General features: G+C 42.3%; 1 protein-coding gene across 1 annotated transcript; it reads left to right on the forward strand.

Annotated features, from left to right (window-relative positions):
• Nucleotides 1-2,934: 2,934 nt before the first annotated feature.
• On the forward strand, nucleotides 2,935-11,262 carry klhdc4 (kelch domain containing 4). The gene is made up of 13 exons (XM_023411389.2): nucleotides 2,935-3,167; nucleotides 3,454-3,545; nucleotides 4,222-4,300; nucleotides 4,673-4,771; nucleotides 5,154-5,290; nucleotides 5,587-5,679; nucleotides 6,836-6,998; nucleotides 7,099-7,177; nucleotides 7,275-7,483; nucleotides 8,216-8,453; nucleotides 8,560-8,748; nucleotides 8,911-9,033; nucleotides 9,824-11,262. Exons 1-13 carry the CDS (start codon nucleotides 3,069-3,071, stop codon nucleotides 9,994-9,996), a joined length of 1,773 nt encoding a protein of 590 aa, XP_023267157.1. The 5' UTR covers nucleotides 2,935-3,068; the 3' UTR covers nucleotides 9,997-11,262.
• Nucleotides 11,263-14,310: the final 3,048 nt, after the last annotated feature.

The raw sequence follows: 14,310 nt of genomic DNA on the forward strand, positions 1-14,310 counted from the left end.
GGGGTGTACACCACCGCTCATAAGTTTTGGAGCATCTTAATTTTTTTTTTACCATTTTTATTGAAATTTCAGCAGTTAAAGCCGAGAGAAGAACCTTAAATATTACAAAGGTAAGTGGTAAAATGGCCCACAGTAAAAAAAAATCATTTAAATTTAATAGAAATGTCAGAAAGTTCCAGGGGCAGCACGGCCCGGTGTCACCTGGGGTTCTGCTCCAGCCCCTCCGCGACCCTATAAGGATAAAGGGTTTGGATAGTGGAGTTGAAAGTGGTTAATTTCCAGCTTCCTGGCGACAATGGAAGTTAAACGAAGCCCGGAAAGTTAATGCAAACAATTCCTGCAGGTTGATGGATTACAAACCTTCTGTCTGTACAAAGGCGGTGGTGGAACAATCTGTGATGGTTTGGGTTAGTGTAACACATTTGTGGGAACTTCTACAACAGCGTTGGGACGAACTTTCTGAACATATTTCAATATATGATCCCCTTTAAAAAATACTTATCATTTATTTGGTTTATGTATGTTTATTTAATGTGTGAGTACACTGAGACGTTACACTGTGAAACAACTGGGGAGTGTAAGTCTTATTTTAAACATAAGTACAATGTGAATTTGTTGCACATTATGTTAATTAACTGCTTGACAGGACTTTAACAGGACAAGAGGAGAACTTGTGATGAAATGTGTGACTGCCCTGCACTGCCCTGAGGTGGAGAACATGATGGTCCTTCAGGCTCTTTGCTGAATGTTCCCTCCAAATAAATTGCTCTCGCTCTCCACATCTTTTACTATATAAAGACACATGCAGGCACACGCAGGGAAGATCAAATCAATCGCATATCAATCATCACGTATCACATTGTGTCCGTTACTCACATGCAAATCAAATGCACACACACAAACACACACACACACACACACACACACACACACACACACACACACACACACACACACACACACACACCCTGGGGCGCCTCAGACAAGCAACAAAGGATAGCAGTCAGGAGTGAGTGGTGGGCAGAGCAGCAGTCATGTGCGGTATTGGTGTGTGTGTGTGTGTGTGTGTGTGTGGTCATCTGATACAAGCGTGTGTGTGTACATCCGTGTATAACCTTTTGTGAGTATTTGTAGATGCTGGGAAGGGAAAATTAATATCACAATATGCTGACAGATGGCTGGAATGAGCCGATACCTACAGCTCTGACGGATTCATGTGGCAGTTCTGAACATTGTCCCCTCCATTTTTTTTATTGTTGTGAATAGATATGAAATAATTACAAGTGATGGAAACGAGGGATAACGCTGCCATGTAACCTGAGAGGACCGATCCATTCAAAGGAGATTCATAAATCCTCACTTGTATTGTGAAAGCAATTTATATCAGCCACCTTGAGCAATAATTCGAGCAGCACATTTAATTCTGGGTAATATTCCTTTGGAAAAGAAAGGATCATTATTCAATATCTAGGTGTCAGCTTAGTTGGATATTTTATCTCTTCCAGTGTCAGACACTAAAATATTCCTCAACCTCTAATTATCAAGGGATAAAATACACAATAGAGCTGAGGGTGGTTGTGCTGCTGTAATGCTATTGCTCAAGTCTTCTGTGAAGGTTTTGTATGACTGGGTTCAGAGAAACACACAGCTGCCCTCTTCTGGCCGTAATCTGAACTGTCATCCATTTTTAAAGAGCGCTCAATTTATCATTGGAAAAAAGTGTTTCCCTGACCCAAAGCATCTTCCAAAAATCAAACAATATATTTAATTGAAAACTGACAAATGTTAGATCTGAAACTACAATAAACAGGATGGATCACTGCTGTGTGTGTGTGTGTGTGTGTGTGTGTGTGTGTGTGTGTGTGTGTGCAGGGTCTGCCAGAGAGGCTTTAGTTACAAAAAAATGCCGTATCAGGGTGTCAAGACTTTATTGCTCATTAGTATCTGTCGGTTTCTCTCTGTGACATTCCACACACACTGAAGATAAATGCACACGTGTGCATTTCAAACACGCTGCACATGGGGACATGAAGTGTGTAAAAACACACAATACCTCTCCAAAACTTGATCATCATCATCATCATCATTAGAATCATCACCATCACCATCTGCATCATTAGCGTCACTTGCTGCTATATTTTTGTTGTTTTGCATAATTTATTTGTTTGTTTGTTTAAATGTAACATTTTATTGATACATGAAATGTAATTTGGCTTAAGAAGGTCCTTTATTATCTATGCATTTCCTTATACATTTTATTATCAAGTAACACAAATCAAACACACATAAAGCCACAAGACAAGATCCATCCTTCGGTTTATTATTGATGTAATTGCTACATGTGGTGTTCTGCTGGACTACAAGTTGTTTTAAGTTTTTTGTCCTTTCCATTTATGTAATTGAGGGGGACAGAATATTAGAAAACACATACACATACACATACACTATAGGTATCACACAAGTAAACTTTGTGGCAGAATGGCTCCATTAAACCTAAAACGAGGTCCCACATTATATTAACAGGGTCAAATTTTCTGTCCTGCCTCTTCGGATCAAAAACATTTCCAAGCTTTTGCTCTTTTTTCTTTTTTTTTTCATTTAATTTTTCATTCATTTAAAAAAATATTAACTTGTATGAAACTTTTCTAGCTGCTCAGTATCAAACCATAAAGGTAACTGCTGTTTTTTTGTGTGTGTGTGTGTGTGTGTGTGTGTGTGTGTGTGTGTGTGTGTGTGTGTGTGTTTTTTACATCTTTCAGGGCACAGTAAGCTGTTATCAGACCTGTAAGAAAACGACCTGCATGCATCAGCATTGTAGAGGGTGTGGTGGTATGTTGCTCTTCGCTTTGACAGTCACCGTGTCATCCGACGCGCTAGAGGGCGCTGTTTCATTTCCGCACTGTTCTTACGCCAAGTTTGTTGCCGGAAGTAAATGTCGCTTGTCAGAGGAAAAAAAAATCGGCATGCGAGTTTGTTTGGATTTCCATGCGGCACTGAATTGAGTCAAATAACTGGTTAAAAAAAACAAGGAATTAAAAAAAAATAACAGTCACTTTATCACAACCGAAATGGGCAAAAAAGGCAAGAAAGAGAAGAAGGTGAAGGGCGCAGAGAAGACAGCTGCCAAAATGGAGAAAAAGGTTTCAAAGAGGTCCAAACGAGAAGAGGTAACGTTGAACATGGACTAACGGTTCGTTATTTTCATATGTCACGAAGAGCAGCTAATGTTTAGCGTTGTACCTTGTCGTTCATATTCATAAACGGCCGTTAACAACTAGTGTTAGCTCTCTGGCTAGCTAGCTGTTCAGTTCACTACAGCGTTTACTAAAGGTGCTCATTAAAATTCATCTCTCAATAAAAATTAGTGAAACTTCTGTTTTTGTCCTTATAATGTTTCCTTCCTTCCTTCCTTCCTTCCTTCCTTCCTTCCTTCCTTCCTTCTCCTATCTTTAGGAGGATCTGGAGGCTTTAATTGCAGAGTTTCAGAATCTGGATGCAAAGAAGACCCAGGTTGTAGAGACGACATGTCCTCCTCCATCACCAAGGTAAAAGACTGCGCTTTCTTCAGCTTCTGCTTTAGTCTCCCTTTTGGGAAATGTGTCACTTATCCATGATCATCCCAGTTATTAATGGTTAAAACAACATCATCCTCCAGTTCTTTATGGAAGATCATCATCATGAACATTTAACATTTTGATGGCATGAGAGAGAAAGTTATGTCTTATCCTGTGGAAATCTAAATCTCTATCCAGAGAGGAGAAGTCTGTCTTAGAGGTGTAGAAGAGTATCATGAGTTTTCCCACACATCCCAAACCAGTTTAGCACTAAACACAAAGTAGGCTGATGGAAACATATTAAAGTTAAAACATGGATGTTCAGGGGATCACTAAAAAGATTGTGCACCAAATTTCATGGCAATCCATCCAATAGTTGGTGAGACTTTTTTTAATTTAACTTAAAACAACAAATGTCAACGTCATGGCGGTACAAGAGGAAAAGTAACCGCACCGCACCACACTTCATCAGGATACATCATCTAGAAACATGTGTATAAAACGTCAAGGCAATCAGTCTGATAGTTGTTGAGATATTTCAGTCTTGATTCATTGCCCAACACACCAACATTGCCCTCCTTGGGGCCATGAAGATAGTGTGGCTAAAAAGCTTTTACAGGGGAGATTGTAACACAATACATGAATCATGTCTCTTCTTGCTTTTCAGATTGAATGCGTCTTTCTCTGCCCATCCTGAGAAAGATGAACTCATCCTGTTTGGAGGAGAGTTGTTCAATGGAAAGAAGGTAGTCAAAAACACGCTTCTCTACGTTTGTCAGTTATGATTTTTTTCACTTTTAATGCTGACTTTCCAAATATGTCCTTTGAACAACATTGAATAAGCTCATTAGTCTATCAGGTCATATAGCCGTAGTTATGGCAACTTCTATACAGCAGAAGCAATCTTTGTTGTCGCTGTAAACATTCACTAACCAGAGTTTTGTTTTATATTAAACACACCAGCACAGTTTCACAATCATCCCCAATGTACAAACTGTGTATGAAGTAAAGCTCATGAGCCATGTTTCCTCCTTTTCCCAGTTTTGTCAGCGTGTTCCAGGAGAAATTCTCCTGAATAAAATTTTCAATGTAAAAACATGTTGTTTCCTTTTTTGCAGACTTATCTGTACAACGATTTGTATTTCTACAACATCAAGAAGAACAGTTGGGTTAAATCAGAGATCCCCAACCCTCCTCCACCACGCTGCTCTCACCAGGTGAGCCCATAAAGTGGATCCTCGAGTTTGTTTTGGTCATTTATCAGCTCACCTTCACACAACACAGTGATTTCTTTATCTGATTTAGAACCGCTGCCAGCAAATACCACATTTCAGAGCATTTGATTCACAATAGCAGGTGACATTTCCATTGGGAGACCTTTTTGAATGTGAATGTGATCAATGATGTGAATCGTCATTTAAGCCACAAGGGGGCAGACTGCTGTAGCTCAGATCAGAGGAAACTGAAACATATCAGCAATGTCATCATGTTGCAAGAAAGCCAGTTAAATCTGAGCTCCTTATCTCACTCTGTTTACGCAGTCCTCTTCCTCCCCTTTGTCTCACTCCTTCCCTCCCTCCTTTGTTCTCCTCCCCTCAGGCGGTGGTAGTTCCCCAGGGTGGGGGCCAGCTCTGGGTGTTTGGGGGAGAGTTTGCCTCTCCAAATGGGGAACAGTTCTACCACTACAAGGACCTCTGGGTGCTCCACCTGGCGACACACACCTGGGAGAACATCAAGTGCGTGCACACGGTCATTAAAACAGATGTAATAATAAATGTAAGGCTGGATAAATGGAAGTAATGGTCAGGAGATTGAATGTATGAATACAGGGAACTGAGGGTGACTATTACTATTATATGAAAAATACATTTATTAGGTCATCCTAAGTAATTTAATCTATGATATAATGTAATATGCAATTTAGTAGCTTCATAAAGTTTCAACTTGATCAGGTAAAACTAGTCCCATGGGTGAGAGGTGTTGTGCTGCGTCACTTTATGTTTAAAACCAAATGACCGTTGTGTTTTTCCAGGGCGCCTGGTGGTCCGTCGGGTCGCAGCGGCCACCGGATGGTCCTCAGCAAGAGACAGCTGCTGGTGTTTGGAGGTTTCCATGAGAGCACCAGGTAGGCAGAAGTTACTGAATAATAATAAAGGACAGCTGGTCTGTTTAATGGTGATCATGGTGAGCAGGTAATGTGTGACTTTATCACGGTCTTGATATCTTTAACAAGTGAACTTTGAAAATAATGTTAAATTTGATGCAGCAAGAAACTTATTAAATCCTTAAATTAGATCAATTACGTTCCTTCTATTATAGTGAATACATCACATTTTTATAAGTTGTATTTGTTCATAGGGGCATAACACAGATTGGCTGTTTAAGTATGAAATGTATAAAATAAGTGCAAATACAACAATAATAATAATAAATTTGATTTTAAGCACCCAAGCGAAGGACAAGGACAATTTACATGAACCAAACAAACATAAGTACACAAACATAAGTACACAAACAAACAAACATGTAGTTTAATCTGTGGTTAAAGCCCCTTATTTTATTATATATATTATTATATATATTTTAATTATGCACTAAAAATGTCTGAAGTGACTCTTAATATAAGTATCAAAAAAAGAGACTTGTCTTAAACTGTAACCTGCCTCCCTCTCATGTCAGAGCGCGTGTCAGCGTATCACCTGACTCTGCAGCTCCGCCCACCCGCTATAAAGTGTTTTTGTGTCTTTAAGTGCGTTGTTTTGGTTTTGTGGTACACGACTTTACTGTTTTGGTTCATGGTCACTGCTCTCACCGACCTCACCTCCAGCAGCGGCAACCAGCTGTTTTCAGCTGGTAAATCCACAGTACCTTCAACCCTGCACCAAACAACAGCTTAAATTCATCAGTGTACAACAACACAAGGGAAAATAAAATGCGTCTGCCGGGTGTATAAATAAGCAACTTTATAAGGGCACAAAATGTCAGGTGTGTGTGTGTGGTATTCAGTTTGTTTTGGAGTTCTACCCCCAAGTGACCAAAAAAAAAACAACAAACAATTACTACAACTTCAAGAATGTATATAAAGTATCACAGATCCGGATGAAATATTCTTTGTGCAGTGTAGTGATGTACTGGTGTTGTTGTTATTAAGCTCTTGCTGTTCATGTGTAAAATTGCTTCATGGAGCTTGAAGATCTTTTTGGTTTGTCTTCCTGCAACAGGTTTTCTACTTTTTGCTCAGTTTCTGCTCTTTTCTCTCCTGCCCCCCCCCTCCCCCCCAGGGACTTTATCTATTACAATGACATCTACTCTTTCTCCCTGGACACCTTCACCTGGTCACGCCTGGCTCCATCAGGCTCCGCCCCCTGCCCACGCTCTGCATGTCAGATGACCTCCACACCCGACGGCACGGGTGTCATCATCTACGGGGGATACTCTAAAGTGGTGAGTGATGCGATAGCTGCATGTGTCCCTCCCCCATATTGATTTTATTGATTTTTCGTATCGTGGTCTCTATCTAACACCAATGTTTGTGTTTATCTAGAGAGTCAAGAAGGACGTAGAGAAGGGGACCATCCACTCTGACATGTTTCTTCTGAAGCGAGAGGGTAAAGATGGTCAAGGTACAAATAACTTACAACTGATAAAGATTCATAGAAATCATCCAGCTCCTGTCCCTCCTGATGTATTTCATGACGGGTCTGTTTCTCTGTCTTCCAGAGAAGTGGTCGTGGTCCAGGGTTAGCCCCTCCGGTAACAAACCCCCACCTCGCTCTGGTTTCTCCCTGGCGGTGGGCCCAGTGGGGCGGGCGGTGTTGTTTGGCGGGGTTTGTGATGAGGAAGAGGAGGAGACGTTAGAGGGCGACTTCTACAACGACCTGTACCTGTACGACACGGTGAAGAACCGCTGGTTCCCCGGCCTGCTCAGGGTAAGCTCCAAGGCCACGAGTGTGAATCAACGAACTTACATGTTTGGGGAAAAAATACGCAGCGAAGTCGCACACCAGCACCAACTGCATCGTCCTCTCTTTGTGGAAAAATAGCACATGAATGCTGTTGCTTTATGCAAGTGCATCTTAATTTCTTTGTACGGCTCATTGCCTTTGTTTGTCTTCACATGCTCGCTGGTTACAAAATGAGTCATTGGATCATCTGCACCAGTGCAACTGATCAAACACATTCTGAATCCTACCGTTCTCTCAGCTGCTTTTGCTGGTCAAATATATATATTTTCGTAATTATTTCCGGTTTACAATTCTCGGTCTACACTAAAACTCCCCAGTGGAACTGAAGCAGACGAGATGCGTTCAGGCTGGATTGATGCTTTGCTTTTTCTTGCCAGTGGAATCTGTTTCCTGTTAGAAACAGAGGGAAATCCTGCCAGCTTGTGGATTTAGACGCTTTATCAATTAATCTTATCAAAAATACAAACTCTTGGCTCTTGGATTGAGTGGAATAAGCTGCAGCAGACATTTGAGAATTGCTCCATTCATCCATCCTCCTCACTTACTCTTGATGATACCTATTCACCTACATTTGTCAAGTATTGTTCTGCCTGGCGTCTCTGGCGTGTGACCAAATCATTACAACGTGAAGTGATGCCGAACCGCTCCAACATCTGTCTGTGGTTGTTAATTGTTTGTTTCTGCGTGTCTGCTCAGGGAAACAAGACGGAGAAGAAGAAACGACGAAGGGGGAAGAAGGGTGGAGCAGAGGGGGAGGGAGCAGGGAAGGAGGGGGAGGGGGAGGGGGTGGCACCTCAAGGACCCACTGAGGTCATCAAGGAAATCGTCACTGAGGACGGCACAGTGATGACCATCAAGGAAGTGATCCCTGGAGCTCAGGAGGAGGAGGAGGAGGATGAGGAAGAGGAGGAGGAGGAGGAGGAGGAGGATGATGGCAAGATTACACACAAACACACACACACACACACATACTCACACACATACACACTAAACTGATTTAAAATTCACATGTCCTCACATGTAGGTCTTTATCTCTTCAGGTTCAGCCTCCGCTCCCCTGGTGGAGCCCTGCCCAAGGTCCAGTGCCATGGCAACGGTGCGTCAAGGCAAGCTCTACCTATATGGGGGGATGTTTGAGGTCGGGGACCGCCAGTTCACCCTGAACGACTTCTACTGCCTGGACCTCCACAAGATGGACCGGTGGGAGACTCTGGTTGAAATGGATCCAAGTGAGTCAGACACTGAGGTTACACATGCAAACAAAAACGATCTGAGATTTAATCAGCGTCACCTCAGCAGGTCGCTTAAAGCAGCCAGTGTGTGCTGAGTGATGATAAGATGAGAGAGAAGAGTGTGAGGTTTCATTTTGATTTATGATTCTTTCGCCACAGAGACACAGGAGTGGCTGGAAGAGTCTGAGTCAGAGGAGGAGGAGGAGGAGGAGGAGGAGGCGAAAGGACCAGAAGGGGAGGAAGAGGAAGAGGAGTCTGAAGAGGAAAGCGAGGATGAGGAAGGCAAGGGATTAATTCAGCCTCTTTTTTGTCTTAACACTCATCTCTCTTCCTTTTCATGTGATTCATAATGAGCAACAAGAACACTGTTCAGATAAGGATATGCTCGACATTAAACATTCACAGCCACTTCACTCCACGATAGCCCAGCTGTGTGGAGGTAACAAAAAATAAGCGCATGCTCCCTCACACTTGCTTTTTTCAGTCTATTTTCTACTGTCTATTTCTGTCACTTTTCACGTGAACAATGGAGCACAGCACTATGAATGCCTTCCAGGAGAGATGATGTGAAAATGTGCACCATTAACCCCATTTATATATAATCAAAACCAAATGTGGGATCCCGATGAAATATTTTGTTTATGTTAAGTGATGAATAGTTGCCTAAAATATGGTTATTACATGTTTAAATTCTAGAGGTAACTGCCTCAGAAACACAGTATTGGTTGGAGCTATAATCCTGACTTTTACTCTCTAATGTGTGTGAAGCTCCAGAAACATTGCAACAACCAACAGCCAAAAAAGGTTGTCTGTGTTGTCTGCCTGTCTGTGTGTCAGTCATATGATCTTTAGTTGTAGCTGTGTGTATGTCTGTGTTCCTCTAACAGATGTTTGCAGCATTGTAACACAAATGAATCAGATTTTTGTAAACAAACCAGCCCACTGGCAGCTTCTACTGACCAGTCTCTGTGCCATCAGATTTGGCAGAAAAACAGCTGGATTGCAGCTGTTCTCATTAAATCTGACCGTGATATTTTGAACAAGCACCTTTAACCTCTCTGTGTGTTTCCAGATGAAGAAGAGCACCCAGCAGTGCAGGAGGGGGAGAATGTGACGGATTACCAGATCCGCACAGAGCAGTACTGGATTGGACTGGCACGAGCGAACATGGGCGCCGACGCCAAGGACAAAAAGGTCGCCAAGGTTGCCCTCGCCATGGCTAAAGTCTTCTATGAAGACCAGTAGTGGAATACGCCAAACTGTGTGTGTGTGTGTGTGTGTGTGTGTGTGTGTGTGTGTGTGTGTGTGTGTGTGTGTGTGTGTAAAATATTTTTGTAACAGTACTGCAAATAATTCAGTAAAGGCGAAATTTCAAAACAAAACAAAAAACATTTAACTATCCTCCAACTGATCAAATGAAATGTGCCTTTATTAAATATTTTTAATGTGTAGGTCTACCTGTGCATTATGGTTATTAAGGTTTTTCAAGCTCAACGGTTTTCATTTTTAATAAAATAACTCATTAACAACATTGACTGTTCTAATAATATAATATTTAATGCTGATATTTTTGGCTGGACCGCAGCAGCGGGTTCCGGCCCTATAATTGTGAATGTCTGTGACTGACTGAGTGATAAAGTTGAGTGATCACAGTTCCACCATTGGTCAGCTGAATACCATGTGACTGAGTTAGAGTTTCTCCATTGGCCGTAGCGCTTTCAAAATTAATTAGTGTAAACAGTTTCTATAAGGGGCTCATTTGTCGCTCGGTTTAGAGACTTTTTTCAAAAATGCCAAAAACTGCCGTCAGTTTTGAGACCAGAGTCGTGAAGCATACATCAGAACAAACTGTAAACACTACGTTGACAGATTATCTCTTTCTAAAGTTGTAATAGTTACCATGTTAGCAAACATTGGCTACAGTTGAGACCTACACATCCAGCAGATATGGAGCAACATTAGTATTCACTTGGAGTCATGTTTCTACTTTTAGCTCTGTTTTAGTCTCCAACGACTCCTGAGATAAATATGTTTGTGTTCATGAAACACTGCTCCACAAAAACTGCTGTATGTCGTGAGGCAGGTAGGATACTGTGGATTTATCAAACAGCTGTCTGCTGCTGCTGGAAGTTAGGTTGGTGAGAGAGTGAACCAAAACAGTTGGATGCCAGAAAACTCTCCATCGAGGATTCATTAGTGCAGCTCTAAAGCCCATTGTGGGTAAAACATGTTGAAACAAGTCACACTCCCTGATAACGTAATGGAAACAGTTTGCACCTAATCATTTTTGAAAGAGTAATGGCCAATAGAAAGAGTCCAATGCTTGGCCGACCAATGATGTAACTTCATCACTCAGTCAGTCAGTCAGTCAACTGTGGACATTCATGACCCTCCTCTTACGGTTCAGTGAACAACAAACACGGTCCTATCAAGATGAGGACAGCTCAGAAACTCCATCAGAATATCAAGTCATTAACAAGTTAAATGAAATAAATAAATGATCAAACTACATTTTGTTTACGGTGCAAATATTTTTATTGAAATCTAATTTTCAATACTTCCAATATCCAAACTGTACTTTGTATGTGTGTGTATAGCTGAGTAGGATTTGTCTCCATCTAGTGGACGCCTTTGTTAGTGCAGTCAGTCTCACAGGTGGAGAGTGAGTTGTGACAGCTCAGGGACTAGTACACCAAGTAGTACGGCTCATATAAAAACATGCCTCTGTCTTTTCCTTTCCCTCTGATTGAACTTTCCTGCTCTATACTCGTGCCAGCTAAGTTGTTGTTCTCCCACAACTTTTGCTTACCTGGTCCTCCTTTCCCCTCCTATAGCAAGATCCATATTTGTTTGGTGTGCTCCCTGCAGATAGTTAGCGGCAACACATTTCCTTTGTCTGAGTTTTACTCCTCTATAACAAGCAGGAAGGAGACTGGGGAGAGAGAAAGAGAGAAGACCGTGAGCTGAGATGAGGAATGACAGAATTCAGGAATCATCAAAAGATGGGAGGGATGTGAGGGGATGGAGAGCAGGGAGAAGCAGTGACGGGAGAAGAGAGAGAGAGAGAGAGAGCGAGCAGGTGAGAAAAGATGGGATGACACGACGGTGGCGGCAGCAGCAGGGAAGTAAAAGGGAGAGGAAGAGGAGCGAGGGATGCAGGGAAGTAGGAGGGGGCGAGTGCACAGTATGTCAGGCAAGACATCAGTCACTGTGCGAGCACCAGCCTATCCCTCTGTGACCTATTTTATCCTCCATCAGCATGCTGTACGAGGGATGAGAAGAAGCTGATGAATAATAGAGGAGAAGAAGAGATGGATGAGAATGAGCCTGCCTTCCTCTTGTTCACTTAACCCTCCTTCACGGCCCCCTCTTCCCCCTCCTTTTTTTTTTTCCCGCGACCCCCTTTTTTTATTTTAACTCCGGGACAAAAAAAGACTTTATAAATAATAAAGAGGAGAGATTTTTTTGGGTGCACTGCTGACGTGAGGGCACGTAGTGTCTAATCGTCACAGATACGTTAGTTGTGTGTGTGTGTGTGTGTGTGTGTGTGTGTGTGTGTGTGTGTGTGTGTGTGTGTGTGTGAGAGAGGGAAGAGGAGACAGAAACGTATCGTAGATATATATATATGTGTGTGTGTGTGTGTCTCATTAGTTTTGGTTGGTGGTGCACAGTCTTTTGATCTTGAGGGTACACAATTCAAAGCCACCCTTACGTTATAATTGACCACCCAGAGGAGCACCCTTATTGATTGCTTGGAGATGTCACACACTGTACAGAAAGACCAGATGGTGAGCAAACACAGGGAGCTGCTAGATAAGGCTGCCTAACAGATAAAAGGGAAAAAGGGACATTTTAACTGAGAATAAGCACATTTTTCTTTTATTTATTTATTTATTTATTTGATAGGGACAATGCAGGTAAATGAACATCAGTATAAAATACACAATGTAAACATTCCAGGTTGTAGCAAAAATGATAATTTACATCCGTAGTCCCTAGTAAGGTAAACATCAGTCACAATGCACCACTACAAATAGAAAGACATTTTGCTTTTACTTGACTGTTAGAACTTTATTACCAGACATCAGCAACAATCTTCATTTATAACTGTGTGTTATCGACGAAGCTAAGCTACATCGAGCAGTCACCAGACGTGTTTCCCTCAGCGTGTGCAGAAGCGGACTGTGACATCAGTGGAACAAATTCACCTGTTGGGTAACGGCCTCCTTCCTCAGCCGGTGTAAATGTAGCTGCCTGCAGCTACAGTTTAGCACACAACTGCTGTGGGTTCGGCTGTTTCCAGTCACTGTCATCAGATTAGCTCTATGCTGTCCTGACATGGGTGGACAACACAGTTGCTGGTTTGCACAGGACGGGGGGGGGGGGCAAAAACTTCAAAACTGGGCCCCTCATCCACTCCCACACCCGGCATCACCACCATGGTCACAGATAAATAACTGAACATTACACAGCTCTGTCTCTGGGTTTGCTGTTTATCTCACCTGTTGCTTCTGACCTCGCTGGCTCTTCCACAGCTGCGTGTTGGCTGCCGCCCTCTTCCTCCTCTTCCTCTCCTACATCTCGCTCTTCACTGGCTACAGCTATCCCTGTCTGACCCTCTCTTGCTGCCACAGCACCACAGCTTCAACGCTAGAAATAAATTGGATAGCTAATCACACTGTTCAGCTTTCCCATGTCTTCTTAAGTTTCTATGTTCTCTGTTTAATACATCTGGTCCAAACTGTCCTTGTGCCTCCTCAGGACGATCCCTTTAAATCAACAAAGATTTTTCAGTATTAATCTGGATTAAGGAAAACCTTCAGCGTCGTGATCTTCTCGTAAGAGCAGCTGATATTGACTAGCTGCTCTGTCAGCCATCTTCTCTGTGGCAAACGGCAACGACAATCCTCCCTCCCATGTATGTATGTTCTTTTTTCTTTTTTTTTTCTTTTAGAAAAGTCGACAAAACACAATCACAAATCTGTTTCCATTGAGTGATGTCATGCGAATAAAGCTGGGTTTTCTCTTTTCGCGATATCGCTCCCCTCGGCCGGGGTCATCTCTACCCTTTCGACCCCTGATGGTGGGTCTGACTGAGATTATATGAGAAGACTAATGCGACGGCGCTCTGTTATTACCTCATGTGGCTGCAGAGGCTGCTGTTGCTGCTGCTCAGCAAAAGTCACATAGTCTTGCTTTAATGAGATACACAGACACGCACTGAATCGATAAATTATAGCCGTCAGAAACGCTACAATTTTTTAAAAACAATTTTTATGTGCGAGTTAAATTTTTGAATTGAGACGCGTATGGCCCCTGATACATCTATTTAATTACACCTGTGCCCTGCTCTATATAATGACCCAGTAATCATTATGCACGATTCTGTCAGAGCTGGCGTAACTCTAATTGATTCTGTTCACATTATGTCATTGATTTGTGAGCGCACACACTCGTGTTACTAACTTCTAAGTCCTAATCCTTTTGTTGTGGTCAGGAAATCACACTAACTGTGCCAACCCCCACCTGGCCTCTTATTCACCTGCTCACCTTCTCTCT

Source organism: Seriola lalandi, unplaced genomic scaffold, assembly GCF_002814215.2.
Source record: "Seriola lalandi dorsalis isolate HSWRI2012SDOR001 ecotype SW California unplaced genomic scaffold, Sedor1 jcf7180002054465, whole genome shotgun sequence".
In the NCBI taxonomy this organism is placed as follows: domain Eukaryota; kingdom Metazoa; phylum Chordata; class Actinopteri; order Carangiformes; family Carangidae; genus Seriola; species Seriola lalandi.